Source organism: Emys orbicularis, chromosome 10, assembly GCF_028017835.1.
Source record: "Emys orbicularis isolate rEmyOrb1 chromosome 10, rEmyOrb1.hap1, whole genome shotgun sequence".
NCBI classification, from domain to species: Eukaryota; Metazoa; Chordata; order Testudines; family Emydidae; genus Emys; species Emys orbicularis.
In genome coordinates, this window is record NC_088692.1 from 32,266,313 (window position 1) to 32,289,446 (window position 23,134).

The window sequence follows — 23,134 nt, forward strand, 5'->3', positions numbered from 1 at the left end:
AATTGCACATGCTCATTGCCATTGTACCAACCTAACTGTTTCAGGGAATTACCATGTATTGTTGTTTTTGTTATGTTTTCTATGTGGGTTTCAGCTCTGCTGGAGACTCATGTTGTGATTTGTGGGAAAGAAACTGTCTGCATGGTATTTACACTGTGCACTTGCTGTGGCTCCAAAGGATGGGAAACCTAAGAAATAATGAGAAGACCAGGCAGCTGGTGGAAAGGAGAGCTCTGCCATTAAGTGTTGCTAATAAAATCATTAATTTACAGCATAAATCCAGGAAAATAATCAAATACCTGAATATGGGATACAAAGGCATACTGTGAAGGAACTCGGGAGTGATGAACACAATGGAAACCAGATACAGATCTAGCCCTCTATGGGGGGAGGCATCTCAAAGCTCCATAATGTAGCTGATGAAATGACCATGTAGCCTGACTGTTCAGTAGTTGGAGCTGATGCATTGGGATTGTTTTTAAAGAATTTACAGATTAAAAGTTCACAGAAAGGGGAGTCCCAATTCCTTTTTACTGTCTGGTTCTAAGCATTTCATTCAGCAGGCTACTATGAACAGCTCTACAGCAAAGCAGTCATCTATGGGCTGTATTTTGAAAATGACTAACATCCTGGATGCGGAGCAGAATGTGATCTTTCTTGATGTTGTGTAATGAAAGACCTTACTGCAATACATACATTTGACTGGGTCAGCAACCTCATTTCTGAATTTCCTGATTGTGGTTAAAATCATAGCTGGAATGTTGCATTACTGTAGTGTTGTGTGTTCATCATCGATCCTTTTAATTGATTTAGTTTAAATTAAATAAATTATTGAAAAAAAATCTCTTGTTTTGGAAGAAAGTGGCAAAAGATTAACAGTACATTTCCTGCAGTTTGGGAAAAGATGGTCTTGAGGATGACTATGATGAAGATGATGACTTGGATGAGAGCTCTGGAAACAAACGGAGAATAGAGGTAAAAGCTCGTCAAGCATCTCATACCAATTACTTACTCATGAGAGGGTACTATGCACCAGGAATCGTCAGCACACGCAATCTGAACCCCAACGACAATATCGTGGTCAATTCTTGCCAAGTGAAGATCAAGCTGAGATGTGCCCCAATGCCAGGGAGGCTCAGTACCTCAGGTTAGTTTCTGTATGTGTGTAAACAAGTAAAACAAATTGGAATGGATGTCATTCTGTGCTTGCAAACTCAGGGGAATGGAGGCAGTGTTTTTATGCAGTCTCCTAGCAGGATCATCTCCTTTCATACTTTTAAAATATCTGATTCTTCCTGTATTCTTATACTACTTATTGGGCTATTTCATTCTTCTGACTCTAATGTAGTTTTATTAATGCACCTTGCTTTGATCAGCTTCCTTGGTAACTTAGCTCCTTGTGTATATCCCACTTTGTGTGCGGTCATTAAGCCAAACATGCCTGCTACTTGGTGAACCTATCAGTCCCTTTCCTAATTTTAAAACCTCTTTTGTGTTACCTCCAAGTTTCCTCTTCTGTAAGGAGACTGAGCCAATCTCCTTGAAAAGCTCTTTGGGACAGGGACTGTCGCTTATTTTGTATTTTATACAGTACCTAACACAACGGCGCCTGATCTGGCTGTGGCCTTTAGACACTGCTGCAATATAAATGTTGTTAATATTCAGAACTCTAATTCTTGAGACCTGTCATCAGCTGTACTCATTGTTTAGTATCTGTGTCTAAAAGCTGCAGCCAAGATCGGGACCCCATTGTGCTCAGAGCTGCACAAACACAGAACAGGAGACAACCTGAGTAGGGAAGACAGACAAAGAGTGGGAGAAAGGGAAAATTTATCTCCATTTTACCCACAGGGAACTGTCAGGCAAGGAGTGCAGTTTTTCCCACGGTCGCACAGGGAGTCGCGGGATCTGGATTCAGTTCTCAGCTCTGCCAGAGTGCTGGTCCAGTGCCTTAACCACAAGAGTGGTGATGGTCTTTGCTCAAGACAGATGTATCCAGGAAGGATTTCTTGGTTTGTAATGGAAGGCCTGCTGCTGTCCCTGCCTATGCTATTCACATCTGTCGCAACAAGAATCTGAAAGCCCCCGTTCCTGAAGTCCTGTTACCATACAATCCCTGTATGGGTAAAGCAGGTTGCCAGCTCATTGCAGTACTTTCCCGTTCCTCTTGAACACCTGACTTTGGCCATCAAAGGAGAGCAGGTGTTATGTCACAGTGCCCAATAGGGCTATCTGTAAACACCAGAAAAAGGAAGGTGGGAGCAAAGAATCAATTAAGAATGGTGTCATATCTGTCCTTTCCCCCACCCCCAGCATCCTGGACCAGAAAAGTCACTTTTGAAAACAGTGTGTAGTTTGGAGCTAACTGATAAAGAGCCTCTCGTTAAGGCAAAAACCACTCAGACAGAGATGTACACCCTATTTATACCCAGTTTTTCTAGTGTCTTCATGGTGGCGTGACCTTTCATTCCATGTTCTTTATCAGACTTGGCCAGTAGCTTTCTACTCTGCATTGGCTTCTGTCACTCATTTCTACCAAAGGAGTCACTTCTCCAGAGTCTGTCTTTTTGCCCTAGGCTCTCCAGTTGTGATTTTACTGACCACCTTCAAAGACATAGCAGAACACTCTTAAATCTGTTCATTTACAGGATTTCCCAAGTCACCCAGAGCTAGAGAGAGAGAGACTGCAAGAGTCCAGTCTCTCCTTCGCTGATATTTCATACTGGCTTGGGGTTAGAGCCTTTGTAAGCCAACTTGATGGTTCCTTTTCTGCAGCCCATTTCATACACAAGTTTGGAGGGCATATAGAAAAAAGGAATTTGCAGTGGTGAATATGGAACATTGAGCTATATTTTTAATTGAAGAGTCTAAGAAAAGACTTGTTGACAGAGGAGCCTGGAAAGATTTTTGATCCTTCTGTCATCCAATGTATGGTAACTTTAGTACAGGAAGATTTTGTCTTTATCAAGACTAATACACTCATTCTGTTTTACTTTGCAGTTCCTTCTGTGGTTGATAACATGGCTGTAGGAATCTCGTGCCTCCCTGATGCTTTTACCAGGCTGCTAAAAGTCCAGGAAGCGACTTATGACGTAGATCAGTTTGTCCTCCAGTGTACAGAGTGTTATGGGTATAGCTCCAAAGATGTATCTGCTGTCCTGGAGATCCGTAATGCTATTGAGGCATCCTCTTCCTTCGGGATTGACAAGGCAGAACTGGGCAAACAGTTCCACTGCTATGAAGAAGCTGACACCGAACGCACCAGGAGTTTACAGCAGTATATTCAGGTTGGTTTGCATCTCCATCACCATATATATATGTGAACTCCATAGCACTCTTTTTGAATAGGAAGGACATCTAATCCATGTGAAACAAATGTGAACAGAATTACTTCCTCTATGTGATAAATTTAGTAGTGAGATTCCCAGTCAACAACCAATGGTCATCTCACCTCGTACATCCTGTGTTTGTCTCACTGAAGACCAGAAAATATGGTGGCACTAAATGAAAAAGTTGGATGAGTGACTGCACTCACCTAGGGCACCATGGTCAGTCTCTAAAGTGCACAGGAATATTTCAAATCTTTGCTGTAGTTTCAGAGGTGATTAAGCAACGGAGCTATTCCCTTTTTTAAGTCTATAGGACAGGAGAGTTGAAAAGGGACTGAGAGTTTGGCAAGGCACTCTTGCAACTGGTTACAATAATGGGAATTCCAGGAAGTTTTGATACATACTGGTATTCCACAGCGCTACCTAAAGATAAAACTTGTTTCTTTTTCAGGACCTCCTTAAGATGGAACAGGTGTTAGAAGTGGGAGGGAACACTGTACGATTGGTTGCAATGACATTTGCCAAACCCTGGCTGTTGTATTCAGTCTGTCTGAAGAATAAAGTTGGTGGTGCTGGTCTGCAGGGCAAAGACTCCGTCACTCACTTGGATTTACAACAGAACTCTCAGCAGCCAGAGCCAAAGAAAGGGATGGCATCTTCAAGGGAAGAGGGACAGCCTGGCAAAGTCTTAACACCTGTTGTCAGTGATGAAGGACCCCCAAGGAAAAGATTCAAGACTCAACATGGTGGGCTTCAAGATGGCACTGAAGTCCATCAGGACATAAAGAGCTGTTCAGAAGGAGCAACTGAAGCAGCCCCTGATGCAAGTTTAACTGAGCCCACGCAGGTGAAAGGGGTGTTAGTTGCACATGAAGGAATGGGTCCTTTCAGAGGGCAGACAGGACACTATGTGCAACATCCTGTGCACGGACCAGAATCTGTCACTGGTAAAGATAAAGAGCAAGATAAAGCCAATTCTGAAGAACAAGAGACTGCAGTAGATGATAGTGTTGCAGCTAATGAGGAGGAAAGGCAGATGCCTAGCTTTGAACATACAGCCAGAGATACAGCTTTGAACATGTCGCTTGATGATGCATCTCACCCACGGGAAAGTTCTGAAGTCTCTAAAGGTGCATAGGAGTTTTATTCATAAGGGATATAGACTAGTTCGCAAGCTATATGCTTATACCTGTAAATTCACTAGTCCCAAACCTCATAGCTTCGTGCTATAGCAGAAAACAGACACCTCTCTTACTGCTTTTTCATTAATAGTGAATAGTGATTTATGGCAGTTAATATAAAATCTGTATGTCCTTTTTTTTTTTTTCTGGTGCTCATTACATGTTTTCTGATCTTTCTTCAGAAGATTCTTTGACAAATCTACCCCAGGCAGTACGGGAAAGGTGAGTAAAGAGAAGTCTGTAGAACCATTAAATAATAAGCATATCATGCTTATATATGCAATCATTTAGAAAAATAATATCATGTATAATATAATACAATATATTAGCAAAATAACAACTACAAAAGCAGATGTGGAAAGTGTACGCTTGGCGCTAGTGTAGAGTGCATGGAAGGACTCTGGAGACTGGGACTCGCTGTCCTACCTCGTCCTCTTCCTCTTGTTACTTCAGATTCCTTGCCCCTTAGCATGGCCATTCGAAATGTCTCTGGGGCATGGGCACTTCTGAAAGTCCCCAACATATTGTAAACACTAGAAGGAACCTAGTGTTTATAGGAACCCTAGCCTCTGTTTGTCGGAGGGTGGAGATGGATGGCAGGAGAGAGATCACTTGATCATTACCTGTTAGGTTCACTCCCTCTGGGGCACCTGGCATTGGCCACTGTCGGCAGACAGGATACTGGGCTGGATGGACCTTTGGTCTGACTCAGTACGGCCATTCTTATGTTCTTAAGGAACAGAAGTAATCCTCTCCACCCCACACTCAAATAAACTTAATGCTCATTAGGCCCTGCTCCCCAAGTGAGGGTCTATGGCAGGGGTTCTCAAACTGGGAGTCGGGACCCCTGAGGGGGTCGCGAGGTTATTACGTGGGGGGTCGCGAGCTGTCAGCCTCCACCCCAAACCCCGCTTTGCCTCCAGCATTTATAATGATGTTAAATATATTAAAAAGTGTTTTTTATTTATAAAGGGGGGGTTTCACTTAGAGGCTTGGTATGTGAAAGGGGTCACCGGTACAAAAGTTTGAGAACCACTGGTCTAGGGAATAGAACAATATCGGAGTGGTAGATTCCAGTCAAGAACCTGGCCGTCACCTCGAAGATGTTAAATCAGGGGACTCGGTACCTCGGCTGATCTCTGCTGTTGACACACAACACAGAGAGAGGAGTCTTGTGTAGCCTTGTAGGGCATTAAAGTGCTGTTTCCTTGAATTGGGCCCATGAGCAGAGTGAAAGCCAGCATCATTTTTAGGCATGGATGTGAAGTGCACCCTGTGACACACTCTGGCCCCGTGGTTTCAGCAGCAGATCGATATATCAGAAATGCAGATTATATTGAATTAAAAATTATATGAAATGAGCAATCCAATCAGGTAGGCTTCCTGGTGGGTTTTTATTAGTTGGTTTATTTGTTACTACCCCCATAATCTTTAATGTGCTATAGAGTTTTGTATTGTCAGCTCAACTTCATTGCAGAAATGGTAGCGGGTGAGGGCAGTTGGGACTGTTGGTACCTGGGAAGGTGTGTGCGCTGGGGAAGGGACAAATCTCTTCTTTCTTTGCCCTTTGCAGCCTGGTTTAGAGGTTGCTATGTATTTTGGGGTATGAGGGACTTGTTTTTTTCCCTGCCCCAGTAACTCTTGACAGTAACCAGCTCTCCCACTGCTTTGTCCCAGTATTTGCCAGTGCATCCAGCAAAAATAGCCAAGCACGTTAGCTGGGCACTTCTGCTTCATTGATTGGCACTGAGATGGTTTATGTTAACAGGCTAGCTGCCTTTCCCAACGAGTCAGGGAGCACTCTGACTTAGCTGTTGCTCATGCATTTCCTAAGCATTCCCACTGGTGCTATGCAGAAACCATGATATGGAACTAAAGTCCCTTGCTGAAAACACACATTACCTACCTCCTGCAATGTGGTGGGAGGAGCCCTAAGGTAGAGTTTCCATCCAACGCGCGCACACATTTATTTACTCAGTTCAGCTCTGGGGTCAAACCACCATGGAAGCTGAATAGAAACTAGCACCGGTCTCCACGCCCACTGCCAGATTAAAAACACTGTCACTCACCAGCAAACTGGCCATCACTAGGATGCTTTGTTGTGACAAACTCACTCCCAGATCACTCTCAAGGGGGTATGCCTAGCAAGCAGTACTTCTGACCCTGGGACTCTGGTAGCTGGGTGGAACATTTATTTCAGGAGAGCCATGCAGGGACTAAGGACAGTGATCTGCAGCCCAATGTGTTTGCACAGAATCACAGAAAGATTATATATGAGAGTGCTATTATTTTTGCTTCTCATATGGGTGCTTTGCTAGTGCAGGGAAACGGAAGAGACGCCTCTATCTAGCAAGCAGTTTGCATTTTTCATTTTTAAAACTGCAACTGACAAAGTGGAACTTACTGTCCCTCTGTAGGGCCTGTGAGAATGTCTGTTTCATTGGGAGGCCGTGGCGAATCGTGGACGGGAATCTGAATAAACCAGTGTGTAAGGGAATGATGGAAGCTGTGCTCTATCACATCATGACAAAGCCCGGCATAACGGAAAACACCTTGCTGCAACATTATGTGGGGGTTCTTCAGCCTGTTTCTGTCTTGGAGATACTACAGGTACATTTGTTATCAGATGTTGAATGTTATCCTATTTCAGCCTCTGTTTAGTGTGACTGTCCCACTGGAGTGTTACAAAAGAGTCTCACCTGTCCACACCACAGAAACAGACTCCCTTGTTGGGAGTCCCAGGGGAGAAGCCAAGAACTGTGAATGGACCATGGAGACTGAGTTCCCGTCTCATGCCTTGAACAGGTTCATCTAGGCCAGGGCTGGGGCGTGCTGGCTGGTGGGGTTGATAGGAAATGTGCCCTGCCATGCCTGTTCTTTGAATTATTGTGGTGCTTGGTAGCAACTGCACAACTAGGATTGCCTTCTAAAATGGGCCTATTGGTGTGAAATGTCAAGCATGGCCTGGGTCGGAACCTCCAGGATCCAGAACTGCTGCTTCGTCATGGGACAGGAGCCACAGGAGTTCCACGCAATCCTTTGAAGCATTCTGGTGACCCAGTTTGGGTCCAGACCCACGGGTTGAGAAACCCTGATCTAGACAACATCCAAAATCCACTCCCCCTGACAAGGACGCTAAACATGTAGACTTGTTGGGAAGGAAGGTCTTCACATCCACTAGCCTTCTGTTCAGAATAGCAAACTATCCTGTCCTATTGGCTAAGTATGACTATCTGAACTATTCCAAGATCACAAACTGTAGAAAAGCTGTCACGGCAAGACAGAAATCAGTTCCAGGCTCTTATTGAGGAAGGTAAGCTGATGGCCAGAACCGCATTTCAATCAGCGGTTGATGCAACAGACATCTCATCAAAAAAGCCTTTAGTAAGCCTTTTGATACTGTCTCACATGACCGTCTCATAAAAAAACTAGAGAAATATAGCTTAGACCAGAGGTTCTCAGATAGTGGTCCGCGAGCTCCATTCAGGTGGTCCGCGGATAGTTCCCTCTATGGTGCGCGCCTGGGCGGTCGCACACAAGAGAATGAAGGGCCGCCCAGCTAATTAGTGGAGCCGCGCAGGTGTGGCTCCACTAATTAGGTGCCTGGACCCTGGAGAAGACGCACATGTAAAGTGAGGTGGTGGCCTTGGGGGAAATAGGGGGTAGGTGGGAGGGGGCAGTGGGGTGAGAAGAGGGGGTGGGAGGAATTTGGGACGTGCAGGGCTGCGGTGGCGAGAGAAAGAGGCAACTTTCCCCAGTTCCAGGGCTGCGGCTGCCGGGAGAGAGACCCCTCCTTCCCAGCCCCAGTGCAACATGCTTTTATCAATATACTGCTGCATTGTGTGGACACATGATTCATGAGCAGAGTAGCTTAAACTGGTGCATGCACTCAGCAGCATGGGCTCACATTATTGGTTTAGTTATATTGCTGTAATCTATAGCAGTGCCACTTTCTCGTGGAGACGAGGCATCTGGAGAAACAATCTATGAAGCATGTCACACAGAATAGTCTTACTGGGTGTTACTGGGTTTTAGCATTTCTCTGTAACTTCTTAAGCTAAAATATGTCAATTTTTCAACAGGGCCTGGAAGCCCTTGGCTGCATCAGAAGATTCTGCATGAAAAAGCCCTCGGCAATATCTCTCTTCTCTCGGCCTGTTCCTGAAGAAGAGCTAACCGACTCCAAACTGAGTGAGACTCCAACAATATTTTATGAGCCTACCATAGACTGTACTCTGAGAATGGGCAGAGTGTTCCCGTACGAAGGCAACTGGAATAAATGGGTGCAGATGATCCATGTATGAGAGATGGCATGGTGCGTCATACTTGTCCAGCCTGCGTTGGTGAATGCTAATGGAGGTGAAACTTCTGGTGTGTCCCGTAACTTGTGCTCTGCTTGTCATTTTGTCATGTTTTGTTAAATAAATTTTGTTTCTTATTGGGAATTACTTCAGGCCTGTTGTAAAGCAAACCAGAGGCTTGGCTCTGGGATGGGGAAGCCCGCCTGGCTTCTCTACAAACGCAGGGTCTGTGGTCCTCAGAGGACTTAGCTTTACACATCCGTGTCCGAGAACTGAAAGCTGACAGACTGGCATGCCAAGTATTTATCACAGATCAGGGGAAGCAGCCTGTCAGTCCTCCCAGACAGCAGGGCCGCAATGTTTCACCTCAACAAGCAGGGTGGAGCCTGCTTTACTCCACTCTGTCAAGAAGCAACTTTACTTTGGGAGCTCAGTATTGCCAGTTCAATAGATCTTACCTGTCAGGCATACAGAACAACCTAGCAGACCACCTGAGCAATTTGTTTACATATCACTGTGAGTGGTCTCTTCACCCAGATGTGGCCAGATACATTTTCCACAGCAAAGTCCAACAACGCGTCAGCAATTCTACAGGATCACAGCCCAGGTTCCATACTGACATGGTCAGGCAGGCTCCTCTACGCTTTTCCACCAGTCCCACTCATTCACAGCCTATTGCTAAAGATAAGTCAGGACCAGGCCAGAGTCGTACTTATTGCCCCAGCACTGGTTCTCCACTCTCCTGACTCTATCAATGAAACCTCCAATTTCACTTCCACTAGACTCAGACCTAATCTCCCAGGATCACGGTCGCCTACTCCACCCAAACCTACAATCCCTTCACTTAACTGCATGGATGCTCCATAGCTAGACACTGGAGAGAAGGCTTGTTCAAAAAGATATTCAAGAGGTCCTGCTAAATAGTACAAAGCCTTCTACAAGAGCTACTTAGCTTGCTAAATGGAGGCATTTCTCCATCTGTTCTCGACAGTATGGGGCATCATTGATCAGTTCTTCAGTTGAACATATAAGTCTGCAGAGAGCCTGAAGCGAAGCCTCTGAGAGGGGTGAACTGACCCATTTAGTCAATGGGCTTTTAATGCCAAGACCCAACCTCCCCAGAGTAATCTGTGTGCAGCGGAAGAGTGTCGTGGGCCCATCTTAATCCCCCAGTCTTGACAAGGGGCAGGGAGGAGAACTAAGATTAGCTGAGCAAAGAGATGGGCGTGTGGACACTGACATTGGACAAAAAGCCATGGAAGGAGACTGGAACTGGGAGTCAGTGGGGATGGCGAATATGGACTAGACTTAACTAGAGGCCAAAAGCGGGGAGAAACAGATTGGACAAGGAGGTGGGGGGTTGTGTTTGTGCATTGCTCCCATGCTGTTCATGGAGCTTTGGTGTTAGCTGCACCAGCAGAGACTGCAGCTTGCTGATTCTGCAGTCCTCAGTGTTTTTCATAAAGACCACAGGCTCAGTTCAGTGGCAAAGATGCTTGGTCAGGTTTATTGTCAACAAACCAAGGTTCTAGTGCTCCAACTCAACAGTTACAGGTACGCTAACCCATGTCTGCCCGCAGCAAGGTAATAGCTCACTTGACACAGCGCTATCCCCTAGGCTAGTGCAAAGTTGCCGCTTCTATGACTTCTCGTTTTATACAGAGACACAGACAAGTTATGTATTACAATCCAGATCTGTTGCCACCCTTGTACCTCAAACAAAACATCCTCATCCATTATCCTGTCATTTCCTACAAGGGGTCTGGGTGTTCCTGTACCATCTCTTAGGAATGTGTTCATGTAGTTACTTAAGAACTCTGTGTGCTCTGTACCATTCTCTCAAGTCAGGAATGTGTGTACTTGGTTAGCTAATACGGTAGAACCTCAGAGTTACGAACTGACCACGCACCTCATTTGGAACCAGAAGAACTCAATCAGGCAGCAGCAGAGACCAAGTAAAAAAGCAAATACAGTACAGTACTGTTTAAATGTAAACTCCCTTTAAAAAAAATAAAGGGAAAGTTTTTTAACAGATGATTTGACAAAGGTAAGGAAACTGTTCCTGTGCTTGTTTCATCTAAATTCAGATGATTAAAAGCAGCATTTTTCTTCTGCACAGTAAATTTCCAAACCTGTATTAAGTCAATGTTCAGTTGTAAACTTTTGAAAACTATAATGTTTTGTTCAGAGTTATGAACATTTCAGAGTTAAAAACCACCTCCATTCCTGAGGTGTTTGTGATTCTGAGGTTCTACTGTACCTAACTATCCTGACAAGGCCTAGTTTGGTTCATACTGTTAGCCATGCCTAGGGCGCCAGCAAGGCTTACAGTGGGGACTAGGGATGAGGAGCTGGGAAAATTAGGGGGGAGACTGGGCAAGGAGACTAGGACTGGGCTAAGAAGCCTGAGGTGAATGAGACTGGGACAAGAGCAGGGGGGATGGAATAGATGGGGCAGAAGGGAATCATTTGGGGAAGAGGGGGAATATGCAAAAGTCTGTACCCACTAGAGAACACTGCACTCCAGAGCCTGGAATGGATCCCCAAGAATCATGAGTCACTATTCCTCTGCTGTCCACAAATATCTATGAAACTCATTGGCAGTGTCCCATCTCCCTCTAGTGCTGGTCCAGGTAGAGGATGATGACCTACCACTGCTATCCATTCCTCCATTAGCTCAATTGGCAGAGGTCTGTACAGTGGATCTAAAAATTCCAGCCTTGCTGATGACACATGGAGGTGTCAAGATAATGCCACATGATGGAATCTGTTTTTTCAGTTTGCTTTTTTTTAAATCTAGAATATTATACAATCTGTGGTAAAAGAATGTTACTAATGTTGCAAAGTCATTGAAACTACCAGAATTAAGGATGTCTGTGCAACCTTAATTATAGCAGCACATATTTAAAGAAAAACAGGGGACTTCAGGAAGAGTCAGGATGGCCTCATGATTAAGCCAGGTTAATTCTGCCCTGGAGGAATGGATTCTGTCCCTGCCTGTGCCATAGAGTACCTGTCTGATGCTTAGCAAATCACTTAAACCAAACTCTTTAGAGCTGGTCACCAACTGTGTGTTCCTCCCTTTCTGGGTATCTGACATGAGAGCCTGGGTCCTGATTTGCCGAAGGGCTGAGCACTCATAGCTGTGATTGAAGTTGATGGGAACCGTGCTTTGAACATATGATGTGTCACAGAATGCCAAGTACTCTGAAAAATCAGGTTGTAGGGTGTCTTAAATTGGGTATCCAAAATTTTATCTTCACTTCTGTACCTCAGTTCACTATCTGCAAAATTGGGATAATTCCATCCCCTCACCTCGCAGGGTGGTCTGAAAATAAATTCATTAATATTGGTGAAGCACTTAGTTACTCAGGGAGTTAATAATTCTGTCTTCAGAGCAGGTTTGAATAGTGTGCAGTAAATAAGGCAGGAACCACACATTGAACAACAGGGAGAAAACACCATCTTGGTGCACTGAATGAGGCAACGGTAGGTGATTGTGTAATTAGTTACCTCATTGTCAGGGCACCGTCCTTATGACAGAGCATCTCCAGTCTTTAAAACTTTCCAGCTTGTGAGGCAGCTATGCCTGTAAATGATGGGCAAGTTAAGTGTCTTTGGAGAAAGGCATTTAACTCAAGTGTTCAGGATGCAGGGTTTTTTTTCAAAACACATTCAACATGCCGGAGGTGCTCTAATATTCTTTCGTTGGAGTGCTCTTTTCTGAGAAGTGCCTGCCATTTCTAAGACTCACTCAGCCAATGCTCTGGCTACCCTTGTTACCAGCTTTGCCCATTACTTTGGGGTATGCTCATTTATTAGGGTTTTTCGGGGGGGGGGGGTGTTTCCTGTATTTCTATCAATGTATTACTTGTGTTCTTATACGGCGCTCTACTTCAAGTTCCCTCCCAATGGAGCTATCCTGCAGGACCTAGGTTCCCCAGGGCTGGGTTCTTCCAGCCCCAGAATCAGACACCCACACACATTAACAGAGCGCATCTGAGAGGACCGGGTTAATCAGCACTCCCAAGCTGACCTCTTATATGTCCCTGGACTCACTAGGCTGGGTTGAGCTGCATTTCCAAGCTGTCATCCTCATAGGCCCTTGGACTCAGCAGGCTGGGTCGAGCAGCACCTCCAAGCTGTCACCCTCATATGCAGTGGGCACCACACCGGAATAGAGTACACCTGAGCAGGCTGGGTTGAGCAGCACTTTGAATCTGCCACCCTCATATGTCCCAGGTTCAGCACGTCCCTGTCCCCACTTTCACATTACAATTGTTCTGGTAGTAACCCACTTGAGGAGCAAGCCCCACAGGATTTTTGGCCACTGCAGGGATCTTTTAGCTTAGATATGAGAAGCATTGCTGCAGAGCGAATGAAGAAGCCAAAAACACCCACAAGAGAGAGAGGGAGAGAAGCAACCAGCTTAACCATGAAAGTTATTTATTGCCAGGTAATAACCATACAAGGGGAGCCAAACAAACAAAACAGTTACAATATTAAATCTAACTTAAATTTGATTATAAAAGTCAGGTTTAAAAAACTATAACGGATCACTCAAGTCAGGGTCAGGCTATACCGAGAGCTGGGTTCTCACCACTCTGTGAACCTTGAATTGATCAGGGGTCTCAGGTGGTGGTGGTAGCTGAGGTCTGGAGTGCTGGAGGCAGGCAGAGCCCCCAGCACACTCAATCAGGAAAAGATGAACTCCCAATGGTTTTTGTAGAGAAACAACAATGGTGCAAGAGAGAACACTAGATTTGTTTGTGGGTAAACTGATGGCTTAAGGGAGTACACCAAAGTTGTTTTGTTCATGCTAGACAATGGGAGCTGATCATTTCTGGCTATGGGCAGTGTTCCTTGGAGGGAGCTCACAATGCAATTAGGGAGCTTCACTATTTTGGATACCAATAAAGGCTTTATTACTAGAATTGGTCTGATAACTACCAAGCTGGGTGTGTACAGGCGTGGGTTCATTAACATCTGGAGCAGAGATCCCCCATCATGCAGTGCTTCCCTGCTTTCCAGTCCCAGAGTTCCATGCAATTCTTGCCTTGGAATCTCTGTTCTCCAGTCTGTATGATAATGGAGATGCCTCCTTGTCCCATCTTCGATGCAAATGAGCCTAGGGGAGTTGCCTTAATCCTGTCACCCTTATCCCAAGGGTTTAGGTGTGTCTCCCACTGCCTTTTCATTGCTTTTTGTAAGTCTTCTGATTGGTTTTGGTTCAAGTTTTGCGTCTGTCTTTGTAGTGCTTGTATGTGTAGAGGCCTGTAGGGGCAGTGTGCTGAGCCCCGAGCCCTGATTAGGGGGCGGAGCTTGGTTGATTAGGGGGCCTATAAAAGAGGCCTCCCAGCCAAGCAGCGGCCCTAGCAGCGAGCAGCGGCCAACAGGGGAGTTTAAGTGGGAGGTGGAAGGGGAGGCAGGGGGTGCGGCGGCCGGTGTGCTTTGTTCCCTCAGAGGCTGCAGGCAGACACCATAGCAGCCATGAGCCAAGCAGCAGGGGACACAATGCAGATGAAAGCATGTAGCAGCTGCGGTATGTATATAGTCCTAGCAAGTGCACCTGATCAGAGGTATGTCTGTATGAAATGCCGCCTAATTGCCCTGTTAGAGGAAAAGGTTCGGGGGTTGGAGATGCAGGTAGAGACCCTGATAGAGTTTAGAAGGGGGTTTGAGCAGCTAATGGAGCAAAGGCAAGGGGTGGCTGAAGGGGCATGCTCAGGGGTGCAGATGGAAGCGGGGGCTATGGTCTCTGAGGGGGGAATGTCGGGGGGAGAACAAGAGCAGTGGAAGCATGTGACCGGGAGAAGCAGGCCAAGGAAAAGGAGGGCTAGCGAGGGGGAAATAGAACTCAGGAACAGGTTTGGGTGTTTGGCTAACGAGGAGGGGACGCAGCTGGTGGTAACTGATGGTGGGAGGCAGAGGAAGAAAAGAAGGGCGGCTAGTCCAATAGACAGGGGGGAGGAGTTGATGGAAGTAGCATCAACACTCTGTCCCAGGAGGATACAGGATGGCAACAGGGGGACTATAAGGGAAAATAGAGACAGACAGGAGTTACGGCCGCAGGGAACAGGGGATAGATTGGTAGATTGCGCTGCCCCCAGGCAAAGGCAGGTTTATGTGATTGGGGACTCCTTACTGAGGAGGTTAGACAGGCCTGTGACCAGGGCGGACCCGGAAAACAGAAGAGTGTGCTGTCTGCCGGGCGCTAAGATACGGGATGTGGACCTGCGGTTGAAAAGGATTCTAAAAGGAGCAGGTAAGAACCCCTTGATTGTCCTTCACGTAGGAACGAATGACACGGCTAGGTTCTCGCTAGAGAGAATCAAGGGAGATTATGCCAGGCTGGGGAAGACGCTTAAGGAAGTCGAGGCACAGATTATCTTCAGTGGGATTCTGCCTGTTCCTAGAGAAGGACAGCAAAGGGCAGACAGGATTGTGAGGATAAATAGCTGGCTAAGGGAGTGGTGCTATAAGGAGGGCTTCGGGATGTATGGCCACTGGGAGGCTTTCGGGGACAGACAGCTGTTCTCGCGGGATGGACTTCACCTGAGTAGGGAAGGAAATAGACTTCTGGGAGGGAGGCTGGCTCATCTCATTAAAAGGGCTTTAAACTAGGAACTTGGGGGAGACGGTTGGGAGATGTCCAGTTGATCTCCACGCCAGATTCCAACACTGAAAAAGAGGGCGAGGAGATAAGCACAGATATAGGTAGGGGTAGGGAATTGGACATAAGAAGGAGGGGGCGGATGGACACTACGGGGTCCGTACCAAAGAGCATAACTAATGGGAGAAAGGATAGACAGCATACGGTAAGATGTTTATACACAAATGCGAGAAGCCTAGGTAACAAAATGGAGGAATTGGAGCTCCTGGTCCAAGAAATGAAACCTGATATCATAGGAATAACCGAATCGTGGTGGAACGGTAGTCATGACTGGAGTACAGGTATGGAAGGGTATGTGCTGTTTAGGAATGACCGGAAAAAAGGTAAAGGTGGGGGTGTGGCACTGTATGTGAATAATGAGCTAAAATGTAAAGAAATAATAAGTGATGGAATGGATAAGACGGAGTCTGTCTGGGCAATAATTACACTGGGTAAAAGAACTACTAGAGCCTCCCCTGAGATAGTGCTTGGGGTGTGCTATAGACCGCCGGGATCTAGCCTGGATGCGGACAGAGAACTATTTAATGTTTTTAGGGAAGTAAAAACTAATAAGAACTGTGTGATCATGGGGGACTTTAATTTCCCAGATATAGACTGGGGAACAAATGCTAGTAACAACAATAGGGCTCAGATGTTCCTAGACGTGCTAGCAGATGAATTCCTTCATCAAGTAGTAGCGGAACCGACGAGGGGGGATGCCATTTTAGATTTGGTGCTGGTGAGTAGTGAGGACCTCGTTGAGGAAATGGTTGTAGGGGACAACCTTGGCTCGAGTGACCATGAGCTAATTCGGTTTAAACTAAATGGAAGGATTAACAGAAATAAAACTGTGACTAAGGTTTACGATTTCAAAAAGGCCAACTTTAATAAATTAAGGCAACTACTTAGGGAAGTGGATTGGGCTAACATACTTAGAGAGCTAAAGGCAGATGAGGCCTGGGATTATTTCAAGCTGAAGTTGCACGAGCAGTCCGAGGCCTGTATCCCGAGAAAGGGGAAACGGTCAGTAGGCAGGAGAATTAGACCCAGCTGGATGAGCGGGCGTCTCAAAGGGGCAATTAAGAAAAAACAGAAAGCGTACAAAGAATGGAAGAGAGGAGAGATCGGCAAAGAAACCTACCTTATTGAGGTCAGAGCATGTAGGGATGCGGTGAGAAAGGCCAAAAGCCGTGTAGAGTTGGACCTCGCGAGGGGAATTAAATCCAATAGTAAGAGGTTTTATAGCCATATAAATAGGAAAAAAACAAAGAAAGAGGAAGTGGGGCCACTGAAGCTTGCAGATGGAGTGGAGATTAAGGACAATCTAAGCATGGCACAATATCTAAATGAATATTTTGCATCAGTCTTTAACAAGGCTAATGAAGGGCTTAGGAATAGAGGGAACGGGACAGAGGGGAATAAAGGAGGGGCGATAGACATTAAAGTATCAGAGGTGGAAGCCAAACTTGACCAGCTAAATGGGACTAAATCGGGCGGACCGGATGATCTACATCCTAGAATATTGAAGGAGCTCGCGCGAGAAATTGCAAGCCCCTTGGCGATAATTTTTAATAAATCTGTAAACTCGGGGGTGGTACCGATGGACTGGAAAATAGCTAATGTGGTTCCTATTTTCAAGAAGGGGATAAAAAGTGACCCGGGTAACTACAGGCCTGTTAGTTTAACTTCTGTAGTATGCAAGGTCTTGGAAAAAATTTTGAAGGAAAAAGTAGTTAAGGACCTTGAGGTGAATGGCAATTGGGACAAATTACAACATGGGTTTACGAAAGGAAGATCGTGCCAAACCAACTTGATCTCCTTCTTTGAGAAAGTAACAGACCTTCTAGATAAAGGAAATGCGGTGGATCTAATTTACCTAGATTTTAGTAAAGCGTTTGATACTGTGCCGCACGAGGAATTATTGGTTAAATTAGAAAAGATGAGGATCGATATGAAAATCCAGAGGTGGATAAAGAACTGGTTAAAGGGGAGACTGCAGCGGGTAGTACTGAAAGGTGAACTGTCGGGTTGGAGGGAGGTCACCAGTGGGGTTCCTCAAGGTTCGGTTTTGGGTCCGATTTTATTTAATCTATTCGTTACTGACCTCGGAACCGAATGCAGGAGTGGGCTGATAAAGTTTGCGGATGACACAAAGTTGAGAGGTATTGCCAATTCGGAGAAGGATCGGGATATTCTGCAGGGAGACTTGGATGACCTTGTAAATTGGAGTAACAATAATAGGATGAGATTTAATAGTGAGAAGTGTAAGGTGATGCATTTAGGGATGACTAACAAGAATTTTAGTTATAAGTTAGGGACGCATAGGTTGGAAGTGACGGAGGAGGAGAAGGACCTCGGAGTCCTGGTTGATCGCAGGATGACTATGAGTCGGCAATGTGACGTGGCTGTGAAAAAAGCTAATGCGATCTTGGGATGCGTTAGGCGAGGTATTTCTAGTAGGGACAGGGAGGTGCTGCTTCCGTTATACAAGGCGCTGGTGAGACCTCATTTGGAGTACTGTGTGCAGTTCTGGTCTCCTATGTTTAAAAAGGATGAACTCAAACTGGAACGGGTACAGAGAAGGGCCACTAGGATGATCCGAGGAATGGAAAACCTTTCCTATGAAAGGAGACTCGAGGAGCTCGGTTTGTTTAGCCTAACCAAAAGAAGGCTGAGGGGGGATATGATTGCTCTCTTTAAATATATCAAAGGGATTAATACAAAGGAGGGAGAGGAACTATTTCAGCTTAGTAGTAATGTGGACACGAGAACGAATGGATATAAACTGGCCGTGGGGAAGTTTAGGCTTGAAATTAGACGAAGGTTTCTGACCGTCAGAGGGGTGAAATTTTGGAACAGCCTTCCGAGGGAAACGGTGGGGGCGAAGGACCTCTCTGGCTTCAAGATTAGGCTTGACAAGTTTATGGAGGGAATGGTTTGATGGGATAACGTGATTTTAGTCAATTAGGCATTAACGTGCCATCGCGGGTAGAATGAGGGTCCGGCTGTAGAATCTTGCCTGTATGCTCGGGGTTCTGCTGATCGCCATATTTGGGGTCGGGAAGGAATTTTCCTCCAGGGTAGATTGGCTGAGGCCCTGGAGGTTTTTCGCCTTCCTCCGCAGCATAGGGCAGGGGTCGCAGGCTGGAAGATTCTGTTGTGGGTGGGTCAGCTTTTGTGGCCTGCATCATGCGGGAGGTCAGACTAGACGACCATATTGGTCCCTTCTGACCTTAAAGTCTATGAGTCTATAAGCAGAGGCTGGGGGGGAGTCTTTTGTGAGTCAGACAGGCTGGGTACTGCACCCTGGTTCCCCAACACCCTGGATCTGGGGACCTAGCACTTCATCAAAACCTGCTGAGCCCATGGCATAGGTGCCCTCTGGTCAGTCAGCTTCTCCTGCTGCCTGTAACAGCAAAGAGCACCATTCTAGGACTCCTTCACTTTGCAACCCTGATTCATCCCCAGAGCACATCCAGCCTGTGCCCGGAATGAGACAGGGGCCCTGTGGAAAACATAGTATATGCTCACCTAATTACAGACCATCATAAGGCATAGGCACACAAGGACCAAATGAAGGCTGCACAAACCACCTTAATTCTGGCATTTCCTAACTTCTGAGTGCTCAACTTGCAACCTTTATAATGTTTTAACTGAGTTTTGAGTGTAATATAAACTTATTGGCTCAACCATCACAGCAGCAAATCCCCCAGTAGCCCAGCAGATGGCATCCACCTTGCTTCCAGCACACTCCTGATTTCAGCCATCCCTGCCTTTGACTTGGACTGGCCTTGTTTAACTCTGCCAACCAGGTTACCTTATCGAAGTGCTGCAAGTTCCTCCGCTAGGAACAGATTCGTGCCTACAGCCTTTGTCAAGTGTTTTGTCCAAGCTCACTATACAGATCTGTTGTAATAAATGGACCTGTAAACTTCCCCTAATTGTGAATTCAACTGTGACGAGTGAGTGAAAGGTTATAAAATATCATGTTATGGTGATGGAAAGAAGTGCACAAAGGAGATAGAAAGAATGAATTAGTCCAAACAGAGAGGCCTACTGATATAACTCAAGGACTGAGTTAACATCATGCCTGATAAACAAGAAAAGGATGGGATCAGCAATCAGTGAACCAAAATTGGCGTCAGGAATTAGGCCTAACTGGTGGACAAAATGAGAGGATGAGCCATTCCGCCCATCGCTCAATTTTGGGGTCCTTAAAGAAAGAGACTTTGGGAGAAAAAGGCTCCAGGAGTGAGCTTCACTCTCCTGGCTGCCACCCCCATCATCTCCTGGGACTGCAGAGCTCCTTTGTCCCAATCCTGAAAGATGTCCAGGGAGCCAGATGACCATCCCTACCTACCACCTCCAGCTAAATCCCCACTACCACTTTGTCTCACCCCATGTATCCTTTTCTGTTCTCTTTCCTCTCTCTCTCCGTTTTCCTTCTGTCTTGCTTGCTTGTATGTCAAGACTACATATTTTGCAACACTGCTGTAAGCCTGTGACCAGAGAGTAGCAAAAAGCAATGCCCTAAACTGTCTGATGTCGGTATGACTTCGCCAGGTCTCAGAGTGGCTGATCAGACCGTGTGCCATGCCTATGTTCTTCCAGCAGTGAGGCTGCAAGTGAGAATTAGCACCAGATACAGACGCTGCATTTTCTGTCTTTGCTGTTCTTTTCCTCTCCCTTTTAGGAAACAGGATCAGACTTTAACATCAACAGCAACAATGACAGCTCCAGCCCATCTCTACTAACTACTAATCTTTTCCCCAAAAAGGACAGTTATTACCATCATTGGCAGTCTCTCAGATGGTGTCAAACAAATATTTTTTCCTTCTAAAAACTCTCTCCAGCTAAAGGGAAAGGGAATAAGGAATGTTGTTAAAACAAAAACCTTATTCAATACTTTACATAGCAAATGCTGTAACCATTTTCCCCGTATCTTATAAAACATTAAAAGGATTTTTAATGGTATGTTTGGCATGGCACAAAACAGGCTAAGGTCTCTGTATACCAAACCTTATTTAAAATTGTTTAATGTTGGATAGTGACTGGGTTATGTTAACAGCTTTGGCCCATATATTCCGTCTAAATACATACCACAGATCCTACCTGACGCAGCTTAAACAATCTCGCAGCTCCCACTATTTTTTTTTGTGCTCCTTTGACATGAAATCTATCTGAAGGCAGAGAGTTGAGTCGACACAGCTCTCCTCTCTGAGCTCCACGTGGTTGGGCTTCTCTGAATTTGGAGCATGGCTGGGCAGAGGAAGCAAACCTGTGAGAGTGCTGCTTCTCCATGACTAGGGCCCTACCAAATTCACAGCCATGAAAAACGCGTCAAAGACCATGAAATCTGGTCTCCCCCCATGAAATCTGGTCTTTTGTGTGCTTTTACCCTATGCTATACGGATGTCATGGGGGAGACCAGCATTTCTCAAATTGGGGGTCCTGACCCAAAAGGAAATTGCAGGGGGGGCACGGTATTGCCACCCTTACTTCTGCGCTGCCTTCTGAGCTGGGAAGCCAGAAAGCGGTGGCTGTTGGCCAGGCACCCAGCTCGGAAGGCAGCGCCCTGCCAGCAGTAGCACAGAAGTACGGGTAGCAGTACTGCAACCCCCTCTACAATAACCTTGTGACCCCCCACAACTCCTTTTTGGTTCAGGACCCCTACAATTACAACACTGTGAAATTTCAGATTTAAATAGCTGAAATAATGAAATTTATGATTTTTAAATTCCTCTGCCTGTGAAATTGACCAAAATGGACCGTGTATTTGGTAGGGCCCTATCCATGACATTACACGTGGCAAACCGATGAGGATTCTCAGCAGATTGCTGCCGAAGTAAATTTTTCCTACATTTTACTCCTCCAAATCCTGAAGAGCTAGTTCAGCTCTGGGAGAGGGAGTTAAGTGTTATTCTACCTCATGTAACAGAACTATAAACCAAGTTGATTACAAAGTCTTTATGGATCATCCATGAAATGGAAAAAGCACAGATGTACTAATGCCAGTGTGAATGTGCAGAGCTAGCAATTAAAACAATTCTTTGTACTTGTAAATTGGCCCCATTTGATGCGAGATCATTGAAAGATGAATATGGAACTTATATGCTGCTTTCCCAAAATCATTTTCTACAGCAGCATCTTAAATGTGCTACTTGTAGAATGTACCAACTGGTTACTGGCCAGGTATAACCTCACTCTCATAGGCGCCACTTTCAAAACTAGTTTAGTGTGAAAGGGAAGCTCTAAGGACAGAACCCCCAAAGTGGGGTGCCCCTTGCAGCTCTTCTTTCACGGCTGTATATGTTTTTTCAGAGCACAGCTGTAACAAGAGATTTTTGCTCTGAATGTTCTGAAATACCTTGCAGCACCTTAATAAAGGCTTGCAGAAAAACTTTGGAGGGAGTTTAAAAACACCATAAAATTCACTTTTCCCAATTGATATAATTAAGGTGATGACAGTATCAGGAAACTTTGGCTTGCATAAAATATTAATTAGTTTTAAGGTTAAGGTTCTAAATAAGTAGAAACTAATGACAGTTTAAATTTAGAAAATCCAACATGGCTGACCAAAATGGCAGAGATGGGGATAATGCAGTTCAAATTTAGGTAGTGGAAAGTTCTAGCAAACAAGATGGCATCAGAGGGAGGAGCTTAGAAAGGTCTAGAATCCAAGATGGCATCGGGGAGGAGCTTAGTTATCTAAAAATAGGATAATGTAAGAGGGGAAGGAGCGAGTCAGGAAGTACAAATATGCTAATAAAAAGGAACAGATCTAGACAGGAAGAAGAAATATGCTAATATCTGGAAGCAGATTGGCTGAGCCAGAAAAATTATGTTAATGAGTTGACTTTGAGCGAGCAACCAGTATGTGAGGCAGACAGCCAGCAGGCTGAGACTGTAGTGAGTTAGACATTAGTGGGTTCGACAGCAGACTGAGAAGAGCAAGAGTGGCAAGACATCAAAGGAAGACAGCACTACCTGGGAAGATCAAGAAGCTTCAAAGATCATCAGCAGAATTCTAAGGTTGCCTTGGCAACAAACAACTGCCTGCTAGCAGCTACCTTGCCAGCAGTAACGGCCAGCAGCAGCAACCGCCATTACCCCCCCAGCTCGAAGAGAGACCACAACTGTAGAGACTACACTCCCCAAAACTAAGACAGATCAGAAGGACCTAAGACGGTACAGAGGGAGTTTTCAATATAAGTGTAAGTCTGATCTTCTTTTCTACTTATCATTTAAGAATGTATAGGTCTGTCTGTAAATAAAGCCGGATGCCTGTGTCTTGAGTGAGATCTCCCCTACCCGTCCTGCAACCATTTGGCCAGCATTTGCAGGATGTTAAATTTTAAATGTTTAGTATTAAGTGTTAATGTTGATGCTAAATAAATGTTTAAATCTGTGAATACGGTAATGGTTTTTCATATGTGTATATAGAGGTCGCGTATACCACATTATATTAAGTACGGGGTTAAATTGTATCACTAAAACTAAAAGCCTTTGTGTATATGGGATCCCTATATGCATGTTACATTGAAACTACTGTATTTCCTGTATGTCTTAGATATCCTATATAGTCTGTCTTTTTATTTTGTCGCGCCGCTTTATTGTACAATTCTTAAACGTAATTCTATTGTGTTTTATTAAATCCTATGTATCTTTTCT

General features: G+C 45.3%; 1 protein-coding gene across 1 annotated transcript in view; it reads left to right on the plus strand.

Moving 5' to 3' along the window:
• The window catches only part of GTF3C1 (general transcription factor IIIC subunit 1), an 83,902-nt gene extending 75,002 nt beyond the window's left edge, over positions 1 to 8,900 (plus strand). The window contains exons 32-37 of the mRNA XM_065411936.1: positions 894 to 1,147; positions 3,001 to 3,287; positions 3,781 to 4,459; positions 4,693 to 4,732; positions 6,928 to 7,120; positions 8,593 to 8,900. Of these exons, the coding sequence (XP_065268008.1) occupies positions 894 to 1,147; positions 3,001 to 3,287; positions 3,781 to 4,459; positions 4,693 to 4,732; positions 6,928 to 7,120; positions 8,593 to 8,814 (1,675 nt within the window). The 3' untranslated portion in view covers positions 8,815 to 8,900. The remainder of the gene's footprint in view (positions 1 to 893; positions 1,148 to 3,000; positions 3,288 to 3,780; positions 4,460 to 4,692; positions 4,733 to 6,927; positions 7,121 to 8,592) is intronic.
• Positions 8,901 to 23,134: the final 14,234 nt, after the last annotated feature.